At 36.7% G+C, this 13,657-nt stretch overlaps 2 protein-coding genes across 6 annotated transcripts in view; one reads left to right on the top strand and one right to left on the bottom strand.

Annotated features, from left to right (window-relative positions):
- The first annotated feature begins 5,103 nt into the window (after positions 1 to 5,103).
- On the top strand, positions 5,104 to 9,734 carry LOC127451145 (lipopolysaccharide-induced tumor necrosis factor-alpha factor homolog). The gene is made up of 5 exons (XM_051715603.1): positions 5,104 to 5,130; positions 6,752 to 6,819; positions 6,970 to 7,077; positions 8,282 to 8,456; positions 8,545 to 9,734. Exons 2-5 carry the CDS (start codon positions 6,774 to 6,776, stop codon positions 8,660 to 8,662), a joined length of 447 nt encoding a protein of 148 aa, XP_051571563.1. The 5' UTR covers positions 5,104 to 5,130; positions 6,752 to 6,773; the 3' UTR covers positions 8,663 to 9,734.
- Positions 9,735 to 10,342: 608 nt separating this feature from the next.
- The window catches only part of LOC127451140 (ubiquitin carboxyl-terminal hydrolase 7-like), a 28,310-nt gene continuing 24,995 nt past the window's right edge, over positions 10,343 to 13,657 (bottom strand). For all 5 annotated transcript variants that reach the window (XM_051715595.1, XM_051715593.1, XM_051715594.1 and 2 more), the window contains exons 30-31: positions 11,995 to 12,085; positions 10,343 to 11,872 (exon numbers count right to left, since the gene is read on the bottom strand). In XM_051715595.1, the coding sequence (XP_051571555.1) occupies positions 11,766 to 11,872; positions 11,995 to 12,085 (198 nt within the window). In that variant the 3' untranslated portion in view covers positions 10,343 to 11,765. The remainder of the gene's footprint in view (positions 11,873 to 11,994; positions 12,086 to 13,657) is intronic.

Below are 13,657 nucleotides of genomic sequence, written 5' to 3'. Positions count from 1 at the left end.
TTATTTTTTTTGAGTGTACTTAGTGAATAAAAAAATAAAACAAATTTGAAAACTTTCTTGCCCTGTTTATCATTCCATGTTTGTGGGCATTGCATAGTTAAATCTGTTCTTCATGTTCTTCTTTTTTCAAGACTTGTTTCAACACGCCCTACAAGTCCGCTTCTTCTCATCAGGTTGAATCATCTTCATGTCTGATGACTCTCAAATTCTGTGCAAGCATTTCCCTGTATCTCCTGTGAATCCTTGGGAAGTGATCTGTTCTTAAAAGAAGTGATCTCTTTAAGTACCATTACTCAGATGCAGAAAGATTTTTGGGTTTCCCTATTTTCTGACCTCATTCTTTGTAGTTTCTGAAATTCATTTTTATGAAGACTTGAATAATACCATCTTGAAAATCCAGTTTGATGGGCTATGGCTTGCTGAATTTCCTTGTGGAGGCAAAACAATGCTCTTACAGTTGCAATCAAAATTATTCAACCCCCCAAGACAGTAAGGATTTACAGAATTTTTAAACTTTACATCTATATCAGTTGAGTGACACATTCAAAGTCATAGTGTGAATATATAACTTAATATTTCTAAATAGCAGGATTTTTTAAAAATACAGCCATGTCATAATTATTCACCCCCTATTGCATGTAGCTGTTTCTTAAATATGTAAGGCTACAAAAGTATTTGTTTTAAAACAAAATTAAGTCATCAGTCTGTAATGGCACTTATTTAAGTTTTAAAATTTAAGTTTAGCATTGTAAGCAAAAATGTATTTCTATGCAAAATACAAAAGTCTCAAAAGCTAATAGAGGAGATTATTTCATTACACAAAAAAAGGTCATGGCTAAAAGTAAATTTCCAAGGCACTTCAATTTCCAGTAGACAAAGTTGGCAGCACCATTAATACATTTTTTAAATATGGTACAACAGCAACCTTCTTGGGGTGTGGAAGAAAGCAAAACTTCACCAAGGGAAATGTTGACTTGAATATTCAAGAAGTAATTAGGAAAGACCTGTAGAGTCCTGGAAGAAGGTTTTATAGACATATGACACTAACTGAAAATGAGTTTTAGACCCATGGGTCAGCAGTACGTCTGGAGTAAGATGACAAGGTGATGACAAGAACGACACCATCCGTACAGTCAAGCATGGAGGTGGGTCAGTCCTGTTATGGGGTGTTTTGCAGCTGCAGGAAACGGCTATCCTGACTATGTGACTGACACCATGGATAATTTCAGGTATCAGGCCATTTTGGCATGAAAAATGTGATGCCTTCAGTGTGTAAATTGAAGCTCGGTGATCACTGGACTTTCCAGCAAGACAGTAACACCAAGGATACATCCAAGTTGTCCAAAATCTGTTTTCAGAGATAGGTCGTGGAATGTCCTTAAATGGCCCTTTCAGTCCATCATTAAAATCCCATTGCAAACCTTTGTTGGGATTTCAAGGAAGCAGTGGCAACTCAGAAACCAAAGAATGTCAATGAGCTGGAAGCTTTTGCTCATGAGAAATGTGTATAAATTCTAATAGAGAGGTGTCCGAAGCCTGAGAACACTTACCTGAAACATTTATTTGCTGTTATTAAGGATAAAGGATGCTCCAGAAATGATTGACTTTGGGGGTTGAATATTTTTGACATGACATTTGTGGAGAGAATTAGTTATTTTTTATTTTAAAATTTGGGTAAACTGAACTCTTTGTTCTCAAAATCACTCAAATGTGTATGAAAAACTTACTTTGTTTACTGAGGTTTTAGTTTATGTGTTTTAATTCACATCACCAGAATGTATTGCTGGTCAGGGGGGTTGAATAATTTTGATTGCAACTGTATGTCTGTCAACTTACAGTAGTGATTTAAAATAATCCCTTCTTGAGTTACTACAGTAATAGTCCTGTGTAGTGCATACTATATACACTATATTGTATTTGGCAAATTTCACTACTTGCATAGCTGGTTCAGCTAATCAATACTTCATTAAGTTAAAGAGGCCCTATTATGCTTTTTGGGATTTTACCCTTCCTTTAGTGTGTAACATAGCTCTTTGTGCATGTAAAAGGTCTGCAAAGTGGGGGCCTGGGTAGCTCAGGTAGTTCGCGAGTTCGAATCCCAGGGTGTGCTGAGTGACTCCAGCCAGGTTTCCTAAGCAATCAAATTGGTCTGGTTGCTAGGGAGGGTAGAGTCACATGGGGTAACCTCCTCGTGGTCACCATAATGTGGTTCCCTCTCGGTGGGACGCGTGGTGAGTTGTGCGTGGATGCCGCGGTGGATGGCGTGAAGCCGCCATCCACCGCGATAACGTGCTCAACAAGCCACGTGATAAGATGCACGGGTTGACGGTCTCAGACACGGAGGCAACTGAGATTCGTCCTCCGCCACCCAGAATTAGGCAAGTCACTGATGCTTTAAGCAAAGGTTTAGGTATCAAACACATCATTAAGCCATCTCATAATAAATTCTGTATAACCATATTGTTACTATTTTTTAATTCATACTTTTATTGAGAAAAATGCATTTATAATACTTTAAAAAGCAAGTGAATCCGTACTGCCTATACTGAAAATAAACAGCTTTAAACATGATTTTGTAAGGTTACCTTAGACTTTCTCACAGTACATTACACATATAAAAAGTCCAGTTTTATAGTGACATCTCGACATTCTAGTGGACATCCTAAGGAAGCAAATCACAGATTACTGGTAACGCCTGCCTTATCATCGGATATGACAGGGAAGGTTTGTAACTTTATAATGAAATGTACTGTAGAACAGAAAACGTTTAGTGACAGCAGGTGGAATGTTGCAGGACGAGCTGTACCGCAATGTCAAAAGAATGTCACACAAAGAGGCACATCTGAAATGCCGAGCCCACTCTCATGATATCTGCAGCACATACTCCTACACTCCCTGCCACACCCAAAGAGTGAATTAACTGTTCTGGAGTCACAGGGATCAAACCCAGCCCAAACCCACCACAGTAGCTCACATGTCCCCTCACCCATTAACTTTAACCAGTTCATAGCCCTTAGCCCTTGTCTGAAAGTTAGAGATCTGTGTGTAAGTGAGTTGTATTGCTGATGTGATGGCATATACATGATTCCTTCTATACTCCCTGTAAACTAGCAAGGAAGATATAATGGGGTCTGAAACCATGTTTAAAATAACCAGAACCTGGAATGAATGGAAAGTTCTGATATTTAAACAAATTAAAGTTATGACATTAAATTTCTAGGTCATTTTAGAACATTTCTAGTTAATTTCTGTGACACTGACCATGTTAAGTACTTTTGTACGAAAAGTCAGATTTCCTTGCTTCCATTATAGAACACAAGATGCTCTTTGGAACATTCTCAGATCATCAACATGGATCATCGGGGTTTTAACACACTTGTGGAGTCCATGTTAGCTCGAGTGCATGCTGTCACTAAAGAAAAAGCAGGACATATCAAATACTAAGAAATTCTGAAATTCATGTCAATTTAAATTTTCACTCAAATTGTTATGCTATCAATATGATTTGTAATGAAAAAATTATATTAAATTGGAAAAATACTCAGAAGTATTTTCAATTACGTGATGTTTATAGAAATATTCTGGGTTGAATACAAGTTAAGCTCAATTGACAGCATTTGTGGCATAATGTTGATTACCACAAAAAATCAGTTTGATTCATCCATCCTTTTCTTACAATGGGGCCAATTCTTGGAGGGGTTAAAAGCAACAGTGTAAAGCTTTCCATTTTATAAAAGCACTTACATTAATTCTTCTTTTAAAACATTATATATACACTCACTGAGCACTTTATTGGAACACTTTGGTCCAAATAAAGTGCCTGACGCGGTCTTTTGCTGTCGTAGCCCATCCGCCACAAGGTTTGACGTGTTGTGCATTCTGAGATGCTATTCTGCTCACTGCAATTGTACAGAGTGGTTATCTGAGTTACTGTAGTCTTTCTGTCTGCTCGAACAAGTCTAGCCATTCTCCGTTGACCTCTCTCATCAACAGGGCGTTCCCATCCATAGAACTGCCGCTCACTGGATGTTTTTTGTTTTTGGCACCATTCTGAGTAAACTCTAGAAACTGTTGTGTGTGAAAATCCTGGCACCAACAATCATGTCACGGTAGAAATCACTGAGATCACATTTTTCCCCATTCTGATGGTTGATGTGAACATTAACTGAAGCTCCTGACCTGTGTCTGCATCATTTTATGCATTGCACTGCTGCCACACAATTGTCTGATTAGATAATTGCATGAATAAGTAGGTGTACAGGTGTTCCTTATAAAGTGTTTAGTGAGCGTATTATATTATTATATCATTAATTTCAGTGACTGTTAACTTTAAATCATCATTTTTGTGGGATTATAGGGTTTACGGCATAACGATGTCATGGTAACAAAGCAGTAAAATTGGATAACTTACAGTGAGCCATTTTATCACACTCAAATCATGTTAAAACGCATATTGTTTACATCTTGTGGCTGTACTTTTGAAACAGTGAGTATTTTAACATTTATGGATTGACTCCATTCACTTCCATTGTAAGTGTCTCACTGTAACCTGGAATTTTGCTTTTGTTTTAAACAAAAGGAGGGAAAAGTCAATATTAATTTTGGTGGTAATCAACATTATGCCACAAATGCTGTTGAGTAAGCTTAACTTCTATTGAACCTGGAGTATTCCTTTAAGGCGAAGTAATCATTAAATAAAATGTAAACTTTGATTTACTGATTACAGTTTTTCTGTCTGCTCTGGCCAGTTTCACATTATAGCACAGTAAATCAGTGGATTTTCAGCAATTGGAAATACCAGGCGTGAAAAGTGAAAACAAAACGCATTATCAGACAACATTTATCAACACATTATTAGTGCAATCAGAAGTACAGTAGTATGTTAATGTTTACATTGATATACCGCATCAATACCTGTTATCAACAAAACAAGGCATTTCAATGAATGAGATGTGAGAAAATACAGCCTTCTTCCTCTTTCTGTCACAAGGACATTCATACAAGATGAGAAAATATGTTAATGCGTTCTAAGTAGGCAAGGGGTGGAGTAGCACAGTGACTATGAAAAGCTTGGAAACTCTTTACAAACTGGTTTCAGTCTAATCAACAGCAACAGCCACAACAGTACAGGTAAGAGTGTTCTCTTTACAACAAACTATAATGTGTGGAGTTTTGAAGTGCTTCTGGATTTAGGTGCGTCATTTAGCTTAATGATAATATAGGAGTAGGTCACAATAAAAATTAAATAAACCAAATTAATAGTTTATTATTGGTGTTTTTGTTTCCTTTAAGATTCGTTTTAGGAATGTTATTTAGTTTGTGATTCATTAAATGTTAGAGATTGAGTGGCTGTGGAATATGGTTATTTAATTAGAAGACAGTACAAGCTTTTAGAAAATACTGATGGGGGAAATCAGTGTTAATTGTTAGTGAGGCTTGTGCAGTTATTGTGAAATTGTGTGGTCAGATCGCAGAATTATTACTGTACTCATTACATGTAATCAGAACAAATCCTATTCTAATACAGTGATTTACTTAAAGTAAATTGAACATTGTGATGCCTTATTTTCTGTTTAAATATTATGCTTTGTGATGGCTAAATGACAAGAGTGATAATGCGTCATTAAATTAAAAAAAAAAGCAGCACAGTGAATGCTTTGAACAAAGCTCATCTGAGCAATGAATGGACAAGCCTTTTGACGCTCTGTGCTTTGCCTCAATTATAGAGTAAAATAGCTGACGTATTTGGACTCTTTGAGGTTTCCAGGTCACCTCCTACTGATACACACCCAAAAAAACATACACCAATAATGTATTTCCACTTAAAGATATAAATTTAGTGGGATTATGTTCTTGTATATTTGTATGGGTAGGTTTTTAATAATTGGGAAGTTGACATATCATGCATTGTAATATACATAATAATTAATAATTATATTTATTTATCACACATTATACATTTGCACATATACAGTGAAATTCTTTTTTTTTCACATATCCCATCTAAGCTGGGGTCAGAGTGCAGGGTCAGCCATGATACGGCGCCCCTGGAGCAGATAGGGTCAAGGGCCTTGCTCAAGGGCCCAACAGTGGCATCTTGGCAGTGCTGGGGCTTGAACCCCCAACCTTCTGATCAGTAACCCAGAGCCTTAACCGCTGAGCCACCACTGCCCTATAAAATGCTATATTCTGTCTAAATCTATTTTAAACAGCATTTTGCCAATTATATTGCAGTGTAATGCAGTTTTTGTAAACGTTATAAATTGAAAGACCACATGAAATATTTGTAATTAAGAAAAATGGTAACAAGTCACAGCAACTTAGATATACACTTTCCCTTATTGATAAACATTCTAACCTAACATGCAAAAAGAAAAAAGTTAATGGACATGTTATGCGTCAACAACCTATTTATTGTAAATGTGTGTGTTGATCTCCTATTTGGTTAGAGAGGCTCAGGGTAAACTAGTGAAATCCAAAAATCCGTCATATAAGAAGGTAATCTGTCATATAAGAAGATGCAACTTCAGAGAAAAGCTCTTACACAATTATTAATCATGAACAACATGATATTGCTGTAAAAACAGTCCTTTTACAGGAATAGTTACATTTTTTGCTTTAATCACTCCATTTAAAAAGATGAAAACAGTCAAATGCAAATAAAGTGGTACTGAGTGGTAATGAAAACACTTAAAGAAGGTAAATGTTGGACAGAGTAAATATACAATCTAATTTTTACTTTTTCCACCAGTTTAATCCCAGCCAAAGAGAGAATGAATGCTGACAGAACCGGAGACCCACCTCTCTATATCATACCAAGTAAGTCGCTGACTCATCTGTTGATACTGAGTGATTAAGACTAAAGAAATCCAAAACGTGTGTGCATGACTGACGGAAATGTGTAATCTTGAAATAATTATGAGGAAAAATATTTATAAGTATCTGTATCTTTCCTCTTGGAATCAACAGTAGAGAACAAGGGTGACAATGTCAAGGTCTACCATGTGCACACACCGTTCACAGCACAAAGTTCCACCATCGGTGACATGCAAATGCGAACGGAATCAGCCAGACCTGGTGAGTTTGTTACCTGGCAATTATCTGGGAAAAATTGTTGATTGTAAAGAGCTTTTCAATGTTTTTTAAAGACCCCATGAAATTGAAGATTGCAGTTTTCATTCTTGTGTTGACACGTACACTCACTGAATACTTTATTAGGAACGTTATGGTCCCTTATAAAGATGAGGTCTTCTGCTGTCATAGCCCATCCACCTCAAGTTTCGACATGTTGTGCATTCTGAGATGCTATTCTGCTCACTACAATTGTACAGAGTGGTTATCTGAGTAACCAGATCACATTTTTCCCCCATTCTTGTGGTTGATGTTTACATTAACTGAAGCTCCAGACCCGATTCTGCATTATTTTATGCATTGCACTGCTGCCACATGATTGGCTGATTAAATAATCACATGAATAATTAGGTGTACAGGAGTTCCTAATAAAGTGCTCAGTGAGTGTAGTTCCCATTGAAACAGGAAGTTTGGACTCTTTCTTTTTTTTTTAATAGCTAATAGCTTTTAGTTACATTACAGCCATGAACCATGATTTGATGCTTACCAGTATATAGGTTGCAGGTGGTGTAGTGGGAGGGATATTCTCATTCTAAAGCGCATTTGATTGGACAAAACTCTGTGTAGTGCAAGTTGAGTCATCAATATTTTTGTCTGTTTTACAGGAAGAGAAAGACTGTAAAGGTTAACTTTTAGGAGTATAGCAGCATATTGATGGCTTAAAAGATAATATACATAGACTAAAAGCCACAGAACTCCAACTTTCATTTTATGGGGTATTTATGGACATCTTGTACTGTATTTGGCCATTGCTGCCTTGCTGAGACTGGTGTCTCTGCAAAACAAAAATGGACGTTTCCCAATCAGTGGGCGTTTTCAAACCGGGATGGATGTTTTTCAACCGCTTTACTTGATTTGCCTATTACATAGAGATTCCCTACTTTTATTGGATAGTTGAAAAACGTCCATCCTGGTTTGGAAATGCCAACTGATTACTAAATAGAGATCCCCTATTTTCATTATACCCCTACTCTTTTCGAGAAGTGCCCTGGGACTTTTAATGACCTATTCTTCTCACATTGCCGGCCTGGTATAGGCCTAATTTGCAAGATGATTGTAAATCTCAATGGGATGCCATGGTTAAAAAAGACCTCAATATTAAATAAATAAACAAACCTTGATTGATCCTAAAACACCTTTTTTCTTGTAGTTCAGGCCCCGTCAGCTGATGCCAATAACAAATACGTCAGCTACGATTCATACGAGCTGGGTCGCTCTCCAGGAACGGCCACCTGCTTTTCCTGCCAACAGCAAGTCGTAACCAATGTCACCTATAAAGTGGGAGTTTACGCCTGGCTGATGTGCTTACTTCTCATCCTGTGTGGGTAAGTGTCTGTTTGAATTTACAACCAACAAAACATTCAAACCACGTGTATACCAGCCAAATCAATGTGAATTTCTTCCCTTTTCCAGGTTTGTTTTATTCTGCTGTCTGATTCCATTCTTTGCCAAGTTTTTCAAAGACGTCTATCACACATGCCCGAAATGCAATAAGATCCTTCATATTGAAAAGAAGCGATGCTGTTCGTGATTCCAACACTACTTCTCTTTCTCATGGATACGTGTGATTAAGGGGGTCACATTGTTTACCAACTGACCTCATGGAGCAGCAAACAATATGAAGGACACTTCAGACCAACAGGGATGTCATCTAGTAAAAACTTTTGCAACATTTGTAATTGAGAACCATTTGCTGTTCACATGATTTAGTTTCTTTCTTGTAACCCATTTTACATTCAATGAATATAAATACTCAGGGTTTTGATTATTTCTAGATTTGTCTATTTATCTATAAAGGCCTCAGGGTTAGGGGTTGAGAGTGGTTGACGTGTCTGTCCACCTCTGTGACAATAACCAAAACAAGTAACTTTCTTTGTATAAGGCAGTGTCTTTGATAATTACCACATCTACTGGATTAAAGGTTTATGTCCCGAGATGACCCATGACACATATAGGCCTATATCAGGTCTGGCCATTGATAGTTTTGCATTATGTAACGGCAACATGAGTCATTTTAACACGAGTAGTTTATGATTTATTTAATTTTTTTTTTATTGAAATAGACATACAGTCCATTCAAATGGACATATCAAAATGTCCAGTCATGTCAAATCACAGCCAGTGTTTATTTATTTTATTTTTTTTACCACCACTGAAATATTTATAGTATAGCATATTGTTCATATTTTGTCAGCTGAATGTTCAACAAAGTATTTAACAGTACAGTAAAACCCATTAAACGGACTGTATTTCTATCACAGCCTCGATTTCAATCGCAAAAAAATAAATATGGCGTCTGCCTTGAAGGGGCGGAGCTAGGGGCTGGCCGTGGCTCCACTCGCAACTGCCGTTTTGGTCATTTTTTGTCTTGGGCACAATTTAGTTAGCCTTTCTACACCAACAACCACCATCCCAACACCAAGCCCCCTGTCCGACAATACAATGAGATCTAGGAGCTTTATAAAGCTTTATAATGTGCATGTCATTAAAGTTGAGAGAGCCACGCTTTCCTTCATGTTAAAAGTGAATAAGGTCTATATTCGCTATATCATATGACATGTCTGCCCCCATGTAAAATAAAACTGGCTATATTGGGATACAGATATGACTAAAGACATCTCATTTGGGTGTACATGACTTTCAAGTTTTCAGAAGTACTATTAATTTTTTTTGAGTAAAACTTCTCTGTGAAAAAAAAATAAAAATAAATCACTGAGCACCTTTAATTCAATAGTCAAAGCTCACCTTCCATACAGCCAAATATTTTTGCCTTAAGGATCATTACTCAGTTATGTAATAAAAAAACAGACTATGTGCAATTCCTTAATTAGAAGCCAGTATTGTTTGTATACATACTGAAATATATCTAGAGATAGTTCACCCCAAAATGAAAATTCTCACATTATTTACTCACTTTCATGCCATCCTAGATGTGTATGACTTTTTCTTCTGCTGAACACAAAGATTTTTAGAAGAGGGATGGCATGAGGGAGAGTAACCTGTATGACTATCTTCCGTGGAAAGCAAAAGATGTTTGACAGAATGACAGCCTCAGTCACCTTTCATTTTCATGTCCTCCCCCCCCATATAATGAACGTGAATAGCGACTGTCATTCTCCCTAATCCTATGGGTTTGGAACAAAATGAGTAAAAGGGTGAACTATCCCTTTAATTTTGATATGACACAAGAGCAGCATTACAATTTCAGAGCTTTCTCATTTAAGTGTTACAGGCCACAATTCTCCACAGACCATGGCTGTAAACTTTTATAGAAAATTTTATTCAACATACATTTTCCAGCAAAAAGGCAATATACAGGAAGAGTTGTTGTACACTGCTGCTACACGGAGGAATTAGGACTGGAAAAAAAAAAAATCCAAAAAGAAATGTGATCTGCAGGTCATCTTTGTACTGCACTTAAACGAGACAAACTGTTGCAATTAGTTTAGGAAAAAAAGACCAAATGAAACTGAGGATCCAAAATAAAACTACACACAATGAATATGAACATCTGAACTGATCTGTACCCAACAAATTTGTGTTTTCAATTTTACATGTTCATTATTTAAATATACAATTTTACTGGTTTTTACAAAGCCAACTATGCACTAGGGAGCATTTCTTCTGCGCTTAAAGAAAACAAAAAGTTGGTATTGGTTCATTAATGCTGGTTTCTCTGTCCTGAACCAGTCTACTATATGTCTGCAGCCTCATGCCATCAAACATTACAATGAATCTGGAGCCATCTGCACATGACCTCTCCCTCCTTTCCAATCAGAATAATCCCACAGCAACTGACAGAGGAGCTGAGAAAAGGACAAAAAAAAAAAAGAATGGGGAGAAAAATAAAGTGAAAGACAGGGAGAAACCTAAAGAGATATGCAAATCAAACTCCAACCAAAGATTACATTTAACAGTGTTGAGAAATGTAAAACCTTTGATATTAAGTGCCAACGTGCAAGATGAAGTTCAGACAATTTATTTAAATTTTCATTTATTTTTAAAACAGATGCTGTGGCTTTTAAATTTTATTATACAGGATTTTCCAAAGAAGACAAACTGAATTTCTCCAACAAAACTAAGTGAGAAAGAATCGTGTAAACATGACAATTGACTAGTTGCACTAAGGGACCAGATAATGAGACGACCATGTCGGGGCAACTCACAAAGGCCTCAGCCATTTGCAGTGATTTTTGCAGAAGGATGGAGATATCCTTTTCATCTTCTGCAAAAATGAAAAAAAAAAAAAAAAAAAAAACTCCTTTTCCTATCGCCTCCACCTCACAATGCAGCAGCTTTCTTGCCGTAACAATTCTTTTAAAAACGAAATAAAAAAAAAAAAAAAAAACAACAACAAAAACACAAACAAAAAGAAACCAAAATCAAAACAAAGTCTAGGACATACTGTTCCCCCCTTGTTAAAATCCAATTCATTCTTCCAGACAAATAGGCAGTCAATAGTTAGAGAAGCCAAATCGAACAGCCTCAAAAAGGAAAACAGGAGCATCAGCAATCACTCCATTTGCTGAAGACTTCATACAAGGTGCCTGTGTACCCAGACAGCAGGTGTTAAAAGTGGTGCACACAAGAGGTTTGGTTAAAGTCTTTAGTATGGTCGGTTAGAGTGGCGCTTGTCAGTTGTGAATCTTGATTGCTTTTTCCAGGTACGTGTAGCGACCTCTCTTTGGAGCTTTGTTGAAGTGGTCGAGCCCTAACCAAGGCCTCGGGTGAGACATGTTTCCTGAGAAATGAGTAAACAATGTGTTAATGCTAGCCCAAAGATGACTTCACATATTATTGAATATCACCCCTGCTCTGATGTTAAAGGGAGAGAGTTTAGAGGTAAAAAGACGGGTAAAATACCTGGCTGCGGCTCAAAGTCTTTCAGATTCACCTCATAGTCTTCTTCATTGATATACTGATGCCGGCCCATCATCACTATTGCAAACTTGAACTAAAAGGGGAAAAACAATAAAATATCTAAATCAATATGAACCAATAGTCAGTGTTCCTACACTTTTTAACCATGACTTTCCATGACCATTAAAGTTGTTTAGGACTAATTGATAACTATTTAAAAAAAAAAAAAAAATTATATATTAAAAAAAAAAAAAAAAAAAAACTTTAATTCAGATGAATTCATTAACAAATCATTCAGACCATTCTGACCGATTCAAAGAACCGATTCAAAAGAATGATTTGCTCACAAATCAAACATCACTACAGCTTCCAAATTTTGCTATAATCATGCTCTGCTCTTAAATTATTTAATCGACAAGATATTGCCCAACTACAAAATGCAAACTGACTTTATTAATTTTCCCGACCTTCCCAGGCCCGAAAAATAAAATGTGTAAATTGCCTGATATTTCTAGGTTTTCCCATTACCGTGGGATTCCAGTCTCATTCACTAACTGTGTGTATGCATATATTTGTGTGTAAAACCTGTCAGAATGTTCACACAGAAATCATGGTTAATCGATAAGATCACACGTTTTCAAAATTTATGATAAAAAAAATAATAATAAAAATTCAAGTCACATGTACGAAAAAAATCAATATATAATTGTCAAGTCTTATTTTAAATTAATCTCTCTATTTTAGATTAATCTCTATATCACGTGTAGGTGCAGCTGATTATGTACACCTACATAAGTAGTGTTTTTGTTTCAACTGGTTTTGAGTCAGGACAGGTAAGGTTGACGAAGCCCTTATATGGAGATAATATGTGCGTGTATTATGTTAATAATGGCTCGCTCATTTAGAACAATAGAGAAAAATGTTCAGCCATGACTCCATTTGTAGGGGAACCCAGAAGTCTAATTCGCCATGGGTTCCCTCAGGATTTTCATATGGGTTTTTACACTGCCTGGCCAAAAAAAAAAAAAAAAAAAAAAGTCGCTTTGGATTTAAATAAGCAGATACTTAAGAGCCTATGACTGGATCATTATTGCAGTGATTGAGTTTCAGCTGTCAACAATTCTTCTAATCCTAACTGATGCAGTGTGTAGCATCTCATTTCTTATACAACCAGGTCAGAAGACTAATCCCGTGGAAGAAAAATCTCTTGAATTATCGTGATCGGAGATCACTAAAACGCTTGAAGTCACATCGTAAAAAATCAACAGTAGAACTCACGGCTATGCATAATGAAAGTAAGAGCGTTTGCACACGCACAATGCAACGAGAATTTACAGGATTGGGACTAAACCACAAAAAAGCCACTTGTTAGTGAGGCTAATCGGAAAAAATGACTTCAATTTGCTAGGGATCATAAAGATTGGACTGGAGCAACGGAAAAAGCTCATGTGGTTGGATGAGTCCAGATTTACCCTATTCCAAAGCGATGGGCGCGTCAGGGTAAGAAGGGAAGTGCATGAAGCAATGCACCCGTCATGCATAGTGCCCACTGTACAAGCCTCTGGAGGCAGTGATATGATCTTGGGTTGCTTCAATTGGTCAGGTCTAGGCTCAGCAACGATATGCAGCAATAAAATGAAGTCAGCTGACTACCTGAATGTACTGA

The sequence above is a fragment of the Myxocyprinus asiaticus genome, chromosome 14 (genome assembly GCF_019703515.2).
Source record: "Myxocyprinus asiaticus isolate MX2 ecotype Aquarium Trade chromosome 14, UBuf_Myxa_2, whole genome shotgun sequence".
Taxonomy (NCBI): Eukaryota; Metazoa; Chordata; class Actinopteri; order Cypriniformes; family Catostomidae; genus Myxocyprinus; species Myxocyprinus asiaticus.
This window is presented reverse-complemented; position numbering and strand designations above follow the sequence as displayed.

Bases quoted from the DNA above. Each gene is read 5' to 3' on its own strand.
- LOC127451145 (XM_051715603.1), top strand. From the start codon at position 6,774: ATGAATGCTGACAGAACCGGAGACCCACCTCTCTATATCATACCAA. The intron at 7,078-8,281 runs GTGAGTTTGTTA...TTTTTCTTGTAG, and splicing joins AACGGAATCAGCCAGACCTG to TTCAGGCCCCGTCAGCTGAT. The intron at 8,457-8,544 runs GTAAGTGTCTGT...TCCCTTTTCCAG, and splicing joins TTACTTCTCATCCTGTGTGG to GTTTGTTTTATTCTGCTGTC.